The following is a 15,528-nucleotide window of genomic DNA, read 5'->3' on the forward strand; positions in this document are numbered from 1 at the left end:
CGAAGAATGTCATAAAGGTTAATCAGAGGCTTCAAAGTAGACAAATTTTGGGGGGGGGGGAATTTTTACTAGCCTCAAGTAACAATGTCGTTCTGATTTTCATTTAGAAGATTTTTAAAATATGGGTAAAGTATCTAATAGCATCTGTCATCAGGATGACTAAACCCATACTAGATATGTCTCAAGTCACAATAGACTCAAGATCCTGATTGCTTAGATACCTGTCAAGTAAGGGGTTAGTTATCCTAAATACAGATTTCAAATTTCTAGATAATGATAAGAAAGTTTTTTACCTCAGTAATGGCTGAAAAAAAGAATTTTTGAAAGTGCTTCATAACTTTCTAGGATAAAGTTGTAATTCAAGGAAGCCTGCTACAGTTTTGGATCTAGTCTTTTGGGATGATAGAAGTTTTGTTCATCACAAAAGTGATGTTTTGGATAGAGTTGAGTGTAGGGAATTATACTGCAGAGCCTCATCTGCTCTGTTAGGGGGAAATTAAAGGCATGCTTACTTTGTAATGGCTCCAGTATGTTGGAAAAATGCTTCCATTTTAGTTCTTGGAGAAATTCTTAAAAAGCTAAAAGTTTTTAAAATGATGGAACTTGTTTTTGTATTTAACTTGGTAAATTATTTCATTTTTCTGAGCCGGCATATGTAAATTTTTACCCCCTTTAAATACTTCTTAATACTTTAAAGAACCAACAGTGACTCACATTTTTACCAGCAGAAGCGGTATGATGTCACAGCATAAGTATTGAGTAACATCTTGCTGATGTGAAAAATAGTTTTAAAAGTTTTCACGGTTGAATCTATGAGAGTTGAGATGTATATTTAAATCAGATCACGCAAAATAAGCTGTGTATTGTGTAGTTATGTAGGTTTTAACAGAGACCATAAAAGGTCTGTTTCACTCACTCTTTATCTTTTTGGTCTTGAATGCCACTGCAGTAGGTTGGTGTTTGTTTTGGTGCTGATATTTTGCACCTGTGAGCCAGCCATGGGCTCTTAATTTATTTTTATACTAAGAGGAAGTGGATGGAATTTAATATGAGTTCAGAATTTAGTTCCCCCTGCTAGAAGAACAGAGATGTTTATAAAAGTTTTCTACCCTAATTATTAGAGGACTCTGTCAACGTGCTTCAGTAAAGCATTAAATCCCCATTGGAATTTAAGATGGTGTTATGCCTATTTTGATGTGTCTTCAGCCGGCTTGCTAGGCTTTGTAGTAAATGACACCCGTGTTGAAGTTGTTTAAGTTGGGACTTGGCCGTTCCTGAGTCCGACTGGGATTTGTCAAGGCTGATGCAAAGCCAGGAGACTTTGTCTAGACCCAACCGAGCCTAATCCTTATGAGATGGCCATTTAAATGGTTCTTGGGATTGCCTATGGATGGAGCCTGTTTTCGTTCATCCACTAAAAGTGTCGACAATGTTTGTAGTGTTTTCAAAATTGTGAGTCTTCAATTTGTGTGATACCAGTTTTTCCAAGTGTGGACATACCTGGGTATGATGAACATTGTTTTTTTTATCAGGACTTTTTCCACTATTGTGGCATGTTTCAAGAGGGTGAACTTTTTAACTTTTATGAACTGGGATAAATTTTAATGGAATATGTTTGGGGTGTTTACAGTCTAACTTATTTGGGTGTATGGAATATGTTTCAGGGGTTTACAGTCTAACTTATTTGGATGTATGAAATTTGTTTTTATCCATGTTAAATATATTTTTCCTCTTGACACATTTTACCGTTTTATTAATAGATTGTTCTTTATTTTGAAAAATGAACAGGGAATTCTTTTCTCTAGACAGATCATTCGACAAATTTTCGTTGAGCTTGCTTGAATTCTTTGAACTTCAGGCTTTAATTTAGCTATCAGAAAATTTCCAACACAGTAAAAGTGAGTCAAGTTAGAGGCACGCCACGCTGAAAAATAATATACTGTCTATTAACTATTGTTCCCTTGCGGGAGACAAGGAGGGGATGAAGCTCCCAAGTACACCAATGCACCGCAGGTGCGTTTCACGAGCCACCCTGGTGGCTATTTTTAGTATTAAAATTGCATGTTACGCACCAATATATACAGTATATATTCAAATCAAATTTCAGAGGGAGCCAGGATATAAAGATATTTTGAAAAACTGATGAAAAATAAAATTTTGAAAGAAAGAAAAGCATACCATGGAATACATTTTTGTAGTTTCGTAAAAATGTCTGAAGACCACCACATTGTTTTTTCATTTTTTGTGAAACTTCTGAGCCCAGTGACAAAACAAGATCTGGAATAGTTATTTCCCCTATGTGTGAAAGAAACAAAATAGCACTTAAAAAGGATTGTTAAAAAAATATCTAAATGATGTTACAAAATCAGTAAAATTGCTACGGGAGGGCAGAGGGGTCGGTCTGCCTGGGGAGTCACCGGTGTAGGAGTGAAACCCAAAGTGAAATTGCAAATTTTTGAAAAATATAAATATTTCAGTTCAGAAATTTCCTTTTCAGAAATAATTCAGTTCAGAAAAGTTCCTTCCTTTCAGTTCAGAAAATTGCTAGTATTTTAAATTAGATATACTCTACCAAATGCAGTTGCATCACCATGTGGGGGGGGGGGAGATAATACTAAATTAGATTTAAGAGTTTATGAAAAATGTAGATACTTCAGTTTTGAAAATTTTCTCCCACCTTTTAAAATATATTCAATTTACCAAACAGAGAGCATAATTGTGGTGATAGGGGGCATTTGCAGCGGCTGACATTCTTCTGGCAGGTGACACCTAAAATACATTTAAGAGTTTCTGAAAAATATAAATATTGAAATCCTGATATATCCTGATAATCCTGATTCAAAATTATACTTAATCTATCAAATGCAGTAGCTTCACTACAGTAACAACCCTTCAGAGAGTGACACCCAAAATGCATTTAAGAGTTACCTGAAAAATATACTCTGATATCAGTATATTTTATGTTGAATCTACTCTAGCAAGAATTTAAAAAAGTTAATCACACATCAGCACAAAAAGATTAAAAAATATAAAAAATCATCTTTTCTTTTTCTTTTTTTATTAAATTTTTTATCTGTTAGACAAAAACACTGCCCGTTGACGGCGTCGGATTGTTTGAAGCTAATTTTTTTACACTTAATTTTTTTGATCATTTAGAATTGGGAGATAATTGTTTTTAAAAAATGTTAGGAAACCATTTTACTTTTATTAAAAGTGAGGAAAGGGACACAATATACTCAGTCCCACTGGACTGAATTCATTAGGAGTAAAGACCTAATTTCAAACTTAATTTAAGCCTCCAGCATATACTGTAAGATTAGTTAGAATGGAAGTGACTGAAATTCATTCTAATATTTTTGTGTGTCTTGGGTAAACAGAAAAAACTGGCAAGCATTTTTTAAATTTGTTGTTTCAAGTTTTCCTACTTCTGAACTGTATTTTTTAACCGTCTCATATTTTTTTTCCTTTCTTTATTTTACAATGGTTTGATATCATCCGATAATTTAATTAATTATTTTAAAGTCATGTTTATGATCAAATATGTTTCTTGACTGAAAATTTTGCTTGAGAATACTCTATTAGAATTGCATGCGAGAAAGCTTGGTGCTACTCAAGAAATTAACTACAAGTTGGGGATGCAAATGGTAGGATAATATTGAAGTTATGTAACTTAAGTTTCTGGAGTTGTACTAAGTAAGGTTATTGAGCAACCGTTCTAAAACTCTAAACAGAGATTCACAGATTAGTCATTATTCGTTACAGCATTTTTAGGTCACGGTTTTCTAAAGAGTGTTTGATGTGCAATTTCATAGCTTCTATTTGGAAAAATTGTCAGTCGTCTAAATGTTCCAAAAGATGGCTTACAGACACTTTAAGAGTTTAATTTCAAATATCCCACAGGGTGTCCTTGCAACTCTTCAACCCTTAACATTCACTAGACCAAAGATAGTCTATAATGTCTTTTTAACACTAAATTAGAAAAAATTATGGGGGTGTATCCTCAAACCTCTCATCCCCATAACATCACCAAAGTTTGTCTAAAACTGCATTGTAAGAACTAAATTTTTGAAAAATTTCCTGGAGGACATACCCCTAAAACATATTTGCGTATAACATTTGAGTTTTTAATGTTTCAATTTTGAAAAATGAACGTGAGAGCTCTTCCAAACATCTTTTCCCCTTAACATTATGAAGCTCATCGAAAATGCATTTTCAGGACTACAAATTTGAACATTTTCCATGGGAGAAACCCCAGCACGATGATAACGAAATCCGGGAATAAAAGTTCGCTGATAATTCTCTGATTTAGCTCCAATTCCCAAATTTCCCTGATTTTGCAATCATGGCAAGCAGTAGATTTTAGTTATAAAAATATTAAGAAAAATAGTAGATTTTTATATCAGAAAACAAGAAATAAAACAGTAAGATTAACATTTAAAATACTTGAAGACTAAGCTTTTTTAATTGAATTTTAAATTTAACTTGTAACATTTGAAAACTCACACTCAAAATGACTAGAGAATTTCAATAAAACCTTTACGAATTAAGGTTTTAATGAAAATAAACAAATTTAATTTACAAGACTTCTAACAAAGCTTAATAATAATCGAAAATTAAAAAAAAAATACAGTTCCAAAAACAGATGCAAAAATATTGAGATCATCAGCTGTATGAAAAAAAAAAATATTAAAATAGTATTAATAATTACTGACATGATCATCAGAACTTTTGAGTAAATTAAAGAATATTGAAAAGAAGCATATCTGATTTGAGATAGTTCTACAAATTTCTATCATTTTTTGTAGGGTTTGATTTTGAGGCTCTGCTGGTTTGCAGCAATCAAAAACAATTTTAAGATATGTATAAAGTTTCGTTTGGCAAAAAAAAAAAAAAAATCTTTCATTGCAAAATGAGGAAAACTTCAGAGGTTTGGTTGTTGAACATTATATTTTTCCCTTATATTTTAAGAAATTTTTTATATACCCTGATTTTTTTTCAGAACTTAAAATGACCCCGAGAATTCTCTGATTTCCAGGTTGTGTTACCACCCTGCCTGGACCCCTCCTTTCTCCTTCTACCTCCCTCATCATAGAGAGAATAGGTTCATATTGTCAATCCTTTATAACACAAATGTAGTTGTTTCTGATAATTGTTTGAATTTTACATTTACACAGAACATTAAAACTGTTTATTTTTTTTTAAATTTGTATGGAGGGGGGGGGGGGGAGGTCGCTATTTACGAACACTGGTCATATGTTTACATAACTAAAATACTAAGTTTTACCTGACTAGTTATGAGCACAGCAGCTTGAAAAGATTTTAAATATCTAAATTAATAGCAGAAATAAACTTACATGAGAGAGAAAAAACTAAGGAATGATAACACAGGAATTTGATTAAAAACAGCAATGACAGGTTCTTTAAAAAGAAACCTTCTAAAAATTGAAATGCAAAGAAATTGTTTTTTTTTTTTTTTTTTTTGAACATTATTTCTAAGCATAGAAAAAAACTTTGGGAAAAAAAGTGGTAGGGTGTTCTTAAAAGAGGCTATTTTAAGAATCCACTGATGGTGTTCCTAAAATAGTGATTACAAGCTTGATATAGACAATACAAGATAAACCTGCACATTACTAGTTGAGTGCCCATAACTAGTCATTTACCCTCCTTGATTTCATACGACAGAGGCATTAATTTCTACACAATGCAGTTGAAACAACACCTCAATAGTTAAAAACTGACATGCTTGAATAACAATTAATCTTTCAAAAGGAAAATTTTGATTTTTTTAAAAAAAGAATAAAAATAAAGAAATACAAAGATATTTATAAACTACAATTATAAAAGTAAGCTTACCTCCAGCATTCCATTGCACAGAGTTTTTATTTTCAATAGAAATATAGTTCTTAGTTTCCAACAGTATATTCAAAACAGTAATCACAGTTTTATCTAGAAATTCTTTATCCAACTGTGAACAATTTCTAACAGCTTCCACAGGATTCCGAGGCACAAATTCAGGCACAGGATTCGAGGCAGTTACATCTGAATGAGAAATGAATTTCAGACATTTAGTTACATTATTGGCAGAGTTTTTCTGAACCATTTTCTTGGACTTTGATTCAATAAATGCAATTCTTAAACTGTCTATTTGTTTTTCCTCTTCTTCTTTATAATTACGAGATGAACATACAAAGCAAATCTAGAAGAAAGTTTTGTTTATTTATTGGTGTTCAAGTTGAACATTTATTTGTTTTTACAATGAAGAAAAGTTAAGCAATACATGGTTCAAAATTAACTCCAGTTAACACCTCTTAGCAATAAATTTATCACATCAATTTGTAATAATTTTCATAAAAATTATTATGTGAACACTGGATGTTAACACACAAGTAATATAAGAAATGTCTATAATTTATAATAGCATGGCTTACTTGTAAATGGTAATACTACTGAAATACATGAAATACCCCGGCAGCTCAGTCATTCCATCTGAGGACTGCAGTTTTGTGCTTATTAGCACTCATCAATCCGGAATAGGAAGTGACTGAGCTGGAGGTGGAAAACCTCTTAAGGAAGGCAAGAGTGACAATCAAACTGGTAACAAATATAGAATTAGCACTGACCATACAAGTGACCAAAGCAATGGTTCGGTTGAACTCGAAGATTGAAGGTAAGGCATGGTATTTTCAGTAAATTACCACCCTATAGCTAGTGCTAAACAGAAATACACAGCTCACTCAGCCATTCAATCTGAGGACTGCAGTTTCATGTTTATTAGCACTCATCAGCTGGGAATAGGAAGTGACTGAGCTGGAGGTGGAAAACCTCTTAAGGAAGCCAAGAGTGCCAAACAAACTGGTAGCTAATATAGAATTAGCGCTGACTTTCTGCCTTAGCCCTGGCTATAGGGCGGTAACCTTACTGAAAAAACTACTGAAATAGTTGTACAAGATCTTTGAAAATTAAAGCCAATTAAAATTTACTGTCTAATCTCAAAACATCCTTAATGGCTTGAATATAACTCATACCCCAGAACAAGTTTGTAAAAGAAATAAAATGTATCTTAGGGTGTCTACCTGATATAGGAAAAAAATTGTGACATTATATTATTTTTTGCCATTTATGCAGCAATTTTTATTGAAAATGTTTTCATGGCAATTTATTTATGTAGACCATTAAATGAGAAATTAACTTATCCATAAAACTATTTAGCCACTAAAAAGGAGAAGTATAACAAATATAATAGGAGATGAATGAAATATGTTTTCAAAAATTACTTCTGAGAAGCATAATGGGAAAAAAAAACATCCAACAATATTAAAAATTATGCTTCAAAACTCTAGGTAGATTTTGAATTAGGTTTTACACCCAAATAAAATGAAAATGCAATGCATTTTTCTTTCTTTTTTGATCTTTGATTCTGGACGCTAGGCATTAGATTGCATCTTTACTAAACGAAAAGATTTTTGTCTCAGAGGCATGTGGCCTGACAGAGAAAACGTTTCAAACAATATGGTTAAAATATAGTTAAGAGTGCTCAATAAAGTAAAAAAGAAACTGTCTTTACAAAACTGACTATTAAAACATTACCATTCCTTGTTACACTAAATTCAACTTGAGAAAGACTTATTTTGCCATTTTTTGAGAATAAAAGTAAATGATCTCTCATTGATTTAAAAAAAAAAAATAATTCATAAGCTAATTAAACATTGAAGAGCAAACAAATAAATCTAGCATTGAAAAGCAGTTAGTTACCACTCTTAAGCCAGAACTACTGTAATATACAGACAGTCCAGCTTTGACATCCAGAGACTGCACTTTTGTCTTTGTTATGTACTCATCAGTCTGTAATAATCAACACATGAGCCAGAGGCAGATGTTCTTTTGCATTCTTGACAGTTTCACGATTTACAGGAACAGAAAGCAAAATATGGTAGACCTTACACATTTTTTTTTATGGATTTTAGCATGAATTTTATCAAAAAAATGTCCAACTAACCCCAAAAAATGCATCTGAATTTAGAAAAAAAAAAAAAAACATTTATAATCATCAATTTATGCAGTGAGAAGCAAATGGATGTAAGTGACAAAACTAAAAAGTTGGATTTAACCAGTACAAATGGTAGGGGAACATCTCCTCTGTCTTGGGGCAAGAGATAGTACTAGTAGCTCATGTAGGTGCTGTTATACAGCATGATTTAGAAAAACTTTTAAATGAAAGCCAACCTGGGACCTTATCTTTAAACTTGTTTTACTCAAAACTTGAAAATGTCCACTTACATCCCTTTGCTTCTCACTGCCTCAATTCAGGTATTACCAATAGAATTTCAATCACTAACGCATCCTTATACTAGGTCATCCTTACACTGCCCGCATAACTGCAAACCTCACATTTCTTGAAACATTACAAAAGGATTTGATCATAGGGAAGCTCAGTAAGCTCCAGTAACAGCTGTGCTGCTCCAAATCAACATGTAGTAAGAATATAATATAATAGCATAAATTAAACTTCATTTTCTATATTCACTAAAATTAAAGAAAATTGTCTTTCAGAAAATACATACATTAAGATTATGTGGTATATTATTTAGGATTATGCGGTACATTACTTCTATAAATGAACTTAAAACAAGGAAATAATAATTAAAATGAATATTAGCATAATCAGAGCAGTACAAGTTTACTTAAGTTCCAATGACTAAAATCCAAAATATCAAGTCTAGAACTAGAGAAAATTGTATTAGTGATAATGTTTTATAAAGATCTTATATTATGATAAGCAGAATTAATTTTATTTGCATGAAAATTTTGCATTTTAGAGAAATATTTGAGCCAAAATTTAATAAATTTTGATCATTCATTTCCCACATAAGGATACAGCCCATAACCCAGAAATATATCTAATAAGAAAGTCATGATAAAGAAAAATTAGTTTCATAAAGAATCATAGTAGGGAGACAGCATTTCAAATATGTTACTATATACTATACAGTCATGGAAAAAATCATAAGGACATGCAAAAAGATCACCAATTTTAGGTGTCACTTGGTTGAAAAAGCATGCAAATATTTCTATGATAAAAATATTTGAAATAGAACATTTTACAGCAAAATTAGCTTCAAAATTTCAGAAAATTATTAAAATGCATGATTTTTTACATTGTTTACTTGTTTGCCACTTGAGAAAAATTCCAAGGACACACATTTATTTTGCGTGCTTGAACAAAAAATTTGCATGTTTAGTCATATCATATGATTATTTACAATAACTCAAAACTGTTTCGAAACAAGATTGTTCACTTTATCTCGTTCTTCATCGGGCAGAACAGCACACAACAACTCTCTGAGTGTGAAAAGCGACAAATTGTTGCTTACAAAAAAAGTAGAATGAGTGAACATGAAATTGGAAGGAAAGGTAAACAGATCTAAAATAGTAATTTTTAAGTTTTTGAAGATTCAAAAAGAGGATGGTAAGAAAAAGCATATAGGCAAGCTTCACTCTTACTAAGCACCAGAAATGAGCAATTGTTCATGCAGCTTGTTTAAAAAAAAAAGAGTTCTACTCAAATTAACAGATACATGAATGTACCTTGCACTAGTCGAAGGTTGCTCAATGTTTCGCAAGAGAATTCCAGTGTTACATATCGTTGCCTCAGAGCAACAGTAGGATATCTTAGTGTTATTCCTGGGATTAGATGTCCTACTGTTGCTCTGAGGCTACAATATGTTAAACTACTGTCACACTCACCATTTACAAAGCTTCAAAAGAAGCTTTGATTCAGATTCGCTAAGAAACATGTTTCTTTTGTGTCTTAAAGGAAATGTTGCATTTTCTGATAAAAAAAAAATTTATTTCAGCAGACCAGGAGATTTTCACCATTGCTGACATGATTTGCAAAACTAAACCTTTTTTTTTCCCCAACCGACAATTCGGAGGCGGTTTTGTGATGGGTGTGGGTAGGTTTTAAAGCTAATGGAACACCACCAGTTTGTCCAATCGAGATCCTTTCAATTCAGAATCATATTTTGAAATACTAGCTGAAAATTTATTACCTGAAGTACCCCTTTCACAGATGGTGGTTATTTGTTTCAACAAGACAATGCAAGTTGCCATGTGCCTTCTGAGGCCAATTGAGTTAAAATTCTGGACTGACTCACAAGAGGTCTCCATTTAAACTTCACAGAGAGTCTGTGGGGCATTTTAATGAGAAAAGTGTCTAAGGATGGAGCACAAATGCAAATAAAGACAAACAGGCATCATCCATTGAATTAGTGTGTAAAAACATTTCAAAATAACTTTAACTGTACTCTCTGAGTCAATGGTTTGGATGATTGATGAGGGAAAATGAGAGAGAAAAAAAGTGATTTAGTACAATATTAAATTTTTTTTTTTTTTGGAACATACAGTAGAGTCTTGAAAATCTGAGGTAATTGGGACTGGTGCCACCTCGGATTGCTAAAAACTCGGACTATCCAAAAAAATTCTGTGGACTACAAAAGGACATGTGCTGTCTACTTTCTTATGCTGTGAAAAGGATATATTGTCTCCTCAAAAAATTTATCGCTCAAATATGAACATAAATCAATGTTTTAATTAACTCTAACGGAGTGTTGATTAGTATTTTTCTTGATATCCGCACATACTTGTGTGCAAACTTGCAGGCCAAAGAATGCCCTTTGATCTTGCTCAAATAAGTTTCGATGAGCTTTATCGTGATTTATTGTATCTATGATGTGTGAGCGTATGTATGTACCTCACATAATACAAAAACTTTAGTCATAGAAGGATAAATTTTGTATATACGATTCATACAGCATCAAGTTTTGCACTTCCCTTTTTAATTGCAACTGGATATTCCAAAACTTCTGTTTGTTTGTTCTTTGAGACAAAACGATGTTTCAATTTCAAGTTATTTTTTGTGTCAACCTACTTCCTACTTTCTCCAAGGCATCTCTTAATCCATCTCTAACAGTCAATGAATATTTCATGCATAATGGCTAGTGTAATTGACATAAAAATTCAATATATTTTTTATTTCCTTATTGTATGTGTTAGAGAAGTTATACATAGCAATTTATTTCAATTTCCAGACAAACATTTTTTTGTCTATAAATAGTATACCTCAAAAATATCAACAAAGCACCTCAAATTAAGCGGAACCTCGGACTTTTGAGACTCAAGATTTTTGGGACTCTACTGTATTTGTTAATGTCCTTATAATTTTCCCCATGTTTCACCTAATACATTTGTGTTCATTTGTGATTTAACAATTATATTGTAATTTATTTCATACAAACAGATTTCTAATGTTTGCTATTTACAAGTAGTAAATTATATTTTGATTTCAGTTGATTCGAGTCCTTATAATTTTTTTCTATGGCTGTGAAAAGCTTATAAAAGCACAGCTTACTCTTTTTGTTGAGGGTATTCTTAATTTATCCTGCTGAACATCAAATCCCATAGCTTTGCAGACATCAGAAACAAATTGCAGATAAGACTGGTAGAGTGGAACTTTTGCACAACTGCGTTCATACTTTCCATTAAATGTAAAAGAACAGCAAGGCAATAGGAATACTTTGGCATTATAACTGGATCTAAAAATGTTTTTAAAAAATCATGTGAAATATTAAAAGCAATGTGGCCTTATTTTTCCTTTTTAAAGCACTTTAAGACATGAACACTGATATTTTACCTAGCTGCAATGACAGGAATCCATGGGGTAAGTTCATCAGAATGATTTCCTATAAGCCAATCATACTCCGGAAATCTCATGTTAGATGGGTCATTTATTGATTGTTCCTAAAGATTTGGAAAGTTCACTTGTTATAAGTGAAAGATAATTTCATATATTGAAAATATAACTCTTATAAAATGCAAAAACAGGAGCATAGGGCAAGTGGACAAAAAGAAACAAACAGAGAGTCCACAAATTATTTTAATATTATAAGAACTATGCTTTTTATGGCTGGCTTAATGTGAAAGTGGTGGTCAAAGTTATAAGAACAAAGAAAAAATGCCCTAATCTTGGCCAGAAAATTATGCAAATGTTGTGGCTGGAAACCAATTGTAAATAAAGCATTTTGTAATTAGCTTTTGTGGGAATTTCATATTTATATATTCCTTTTTGAATTTAGACAGCCAAGTGAAATGGACAAAATTATAAGACCTGCAATATTTGTGTTTTAAAAATAAAAATTGACATGTTCTTTGCTCTCCACAAGGCACTATAGGATGATGTAAATGCTTAGTTAATTATTGGCTATAACACATTCTATTTTTGCAGTCATGCTACTAGGTACTAAATTTTCAGATTTAAGAAAGGGAAAGGTTTTTTTTTTTTTTTTAAAGCCTCAGGACTTAATGCACATCAAACTGCAATGAATCTAAACAGATAGAGAACATTCAGTCTTAAGTTCCTTTAAAATACCTTGCAGATACGGACATCGAAGACATACAAGATAGGCAGGCCATTTTCTGGGTGTGAAGGAAAGGTTATGAAATGAGCTTGCTCCGAAAACAAACATTGGTGGAAAGAAGACAAGAATCAAACTTGTACTAAAACTAATTCCACATGTTTTACAGAAAGGAAAAAAAAGAGCTTTTATGAAAATTAATGTCTCCACTGCCTCACATAACAGTTCATCAGAAATAGAAGGTACACTTTGAAAAAATATAAATATAAACTGAGTTGATATAATCTTTTCCAATGAGAAAAGTTTAGTTTGGATGAACCAGATTTCTTTTGTTGCTTCTGCTGTGATCTCTGTAAAGAAAAGGAAATTTCTCCTTTGTATAGAATAAAAAAGCTCTCTTGTAAAGAAAATTTTCCTATACATACATTTGAAGGCAGCTCAGTTAGTGTCTGGGGAGGTTTGACAATGAACAGAAACTGCTCCAAAAGTTTTTGTGCAGGGTAGAATAAATTTTAAAAGTGATGTTGATGTACTGGGCGACAATCTTTTGCCAGAAACATTTAAATACTAGTCAACACTATTTACTAAAGCAGGATAATGGCTCATCGAATGTTTCTTAAACTTTGAAACCATGGTTTAATGCAAATTTCATGAGATTACTTGACTAGCTGGTCAGAAGGCTCTTTCTAAATTCAATGGACACTTTTTGAAGCACTTTGATAAAGAAAGTGTCAAAAATTGTATTCAAAATCCAAACAAAAAAGGAAGTCTGGATAAAAATTTCCAAGAATGCTCTTCCAACTCCATGATGTCAAAACTGATAAGAGATATTGAGAAGAAGAAATTTATTTATAACTTGCCTGTTTCAGGGCCAAACATTTGTTGCCCTTGCAATTTAGGCTAGTTTTCCCCAAAGAGATTCTTTTATTAATTATGGTTAAGTGTTTATTCTTCGTATTTTCAAATAGTCTGTACTCTATAATGATTTCTAACATAATAAAAGCACTTTATGTATACATTTCACTACACTACTTCACAAATAAATTTCTTCAGTGATATTTTCTGTTTTCTTTATAATTCTGACCATCATTGTAACTTGGCCATGGGTTAGTAAATTGCACTATCTACAAAAATGAATTTTCAAGATATTTGAAGAAAACATTTTGGAATCAATAAAAACAATAGGGAAATGCTGGAATTAGACTTTTTTTTAAGCATAAATTAAATAAGCAAGTTTGCACAATAAAGCTGACGTACAATAGATGACAAAAGTGCAGAAAAAAAAAGAAAGAAAAAGAAAAATTTGCAGTGCCTTTACCAGCCTACCGCACAACTATAGTAGAATATTAAAAATCCTAATTAATTAAGACCATAGGTAGTTTGAATTTTCAAAGACAACCAATGAAGTGCCATTTTGGAAAATAGTATGCTATTTAATGAAATAAAGTGGTTATACAAAGTGTATGTACTAGACATGACACAAAGAGCAATTTGTCTGAAGCTCTGAATACCGAAGCTATGGTCAACTAATTGACGGAGCTTTGTCAGCTCTGTATGTTGAATTTTAGCATTAAATGCACAAAAAATGCATGTAGCATCATGTAATTCTCCATATACTTTACTACACTTGTTTTTTTCATCATTTTCAGCTTACTTTGTTTTTTAAAATTAATAAACATCACCAAAATTAATATGTATCACCACCCTATAGTATATATAAATAACATCATTATTATTATAAGTTTCAAAGCTAGACACATTGGAAGAAAGTTTAATGCAGTATATTTATATAGTGTCATTTTAAAACTTAAGTTTTTAAATAAAATTATGAACTAAATATCGTCGCCTTGGAGCAACAGTAAGATAACTAATCCTAGAAATAATATTAAGGTATCTTACTGTTGCTCTGAAGCAACAATATAACGTAATGTAACTTTTAATAGAATAATAGTTAATAAACATTTTATTAATTGTTGAATGAATTTTGGCTCCAAGTGTTCAATACACACAAATTTTAAAATTAAATGCACATTTCTGTTCATTTATCATAAAGTACAATTTTGAATTTAAATGACAATATCCTATATAAATACTAATTGTAAAAGAAAATTTTCAACATAAATAGTTTAAGGAGGAAGCGGATGAATCACAGCTCATGATTTGGCCAGGCAGAACGGCCAAAGCTTCATTCCACCTCTAGTACGTACATTAAGGTGGGTCAGAAAAACGATTTTTGGAAATCCGAGTTTGGATAGTGCAAAAAAGTTGCTACATAGATTTGTTAAAACCCTCAAAAAATTTCACTAGTTTTCTTTAATATTTAGTCATTTCCCTTTGGGATTCAAGAATAGAATAAAAGGCTAAAATGTTTTTTTTTTTCTTTTTTAAGTGTTTCCAAAAAAAATTCAAAGCTAGTTCTGGTATACAGCAGAAATGTTAGCCATAGAATTTGTTGTTAACCCTCAAAAACTTTTATAAATTTTGCCAAATATTTAGGTGCGCCCTTTTTACACTAAAATATTGAGAAACTGAAGATATAAAGAAAAAAAAACAATAATTTCAAAGTAGCTTTGAATTTAGTACTGAAATACACCGGAAATATTACCTAATGTGTTTGTTAGAATATAAACAAAACTCAATCAATTTCCCTCAACATTTGTTCACTGATTTAAAAAAAAAATGCTCAGAATTAAATAAAACTTATCCTACACAAAACTTTTTTCTTTTTGCCTCTTACACTATTAGCTGCAGATTTGATTGGTGCTTCAAGCAAAGTAATGGCCAAAATTACTACAGCAGTTCTCGCTTATTTTGATTTAGTTTCTACTGAGCACACTAAAAATGTATAGTGGATCAAAACAAAGTGAGGAGGGAAGTCGTGAATAAAAGGAGAGTACTAAGAGAAAAGAATTTAAGGGCAGTTGAATGGGTTCCTATTTAGAGTTTGTATTTCGGTGTCCATAAAGATGATACCACTCAAACGACATCAAAAATTATCATGTAGCACTGATAAAAAAACTAGCTAGCAAATACATCAATCATGCATTTGCAACAGCTGGTGAAAATGCAAAAGAAATATTGCAAGCTATTACAGGTTTTACAAAGAAGTTTAATTTAA

The 15,528-nt window shown here is 31.7% G+C and overlaps 1 protein-coding gene across 1 annotated transcript in view; it reads right to left on the reverse strand.

Annotated features, from left to right (window-relative positions):
- The window catches only part of LOC129218550 (probable tRNA (uracil-O(2)-)-methyltransferase), a 44,831-nt gene that overhangs the window by 6,137 nt on the left and 23,166 nt on the right, over positions 1-15,528 (reverse strand). Inside the window, exons 8-11 of the mRNA XM_054852854.1 lie at positions 11,690-11,796; positions 11,408-11,591; positions 5,854-6,196; positions 2,179-2,295 (exon numbers count right to left, since the gene is read on the reverse strand). Of these exons, the coding sequence (XP_054708829.1) occupies positions 2,179-2,295; positions 5,854-6,196; positions 11,408-11,591; positions 11,690-11,796 (751 nt within the window). The remainder of the gene's footprint in view (positions 1-2,178; positions 2,296-5,853; positions 6,197-11,407; positions 11,592-11,689; positions 11,797-15,528) is intronic.

This window comes from Uloborus diversus, chromosome 3 (assembly GCF_026930045.1).
Source record: "Uloborus diversus isolate 005 chromosome 3, Udiv.v.3.1, whole genome shotgun sequence".
Taxonomy (NCBI): domain Eukaryota; kingdom Metazoa; phylum Arthropoda; class Arachnida; order Araneae; family Uloboridae; genus Uloborus; species Uloborus diversus.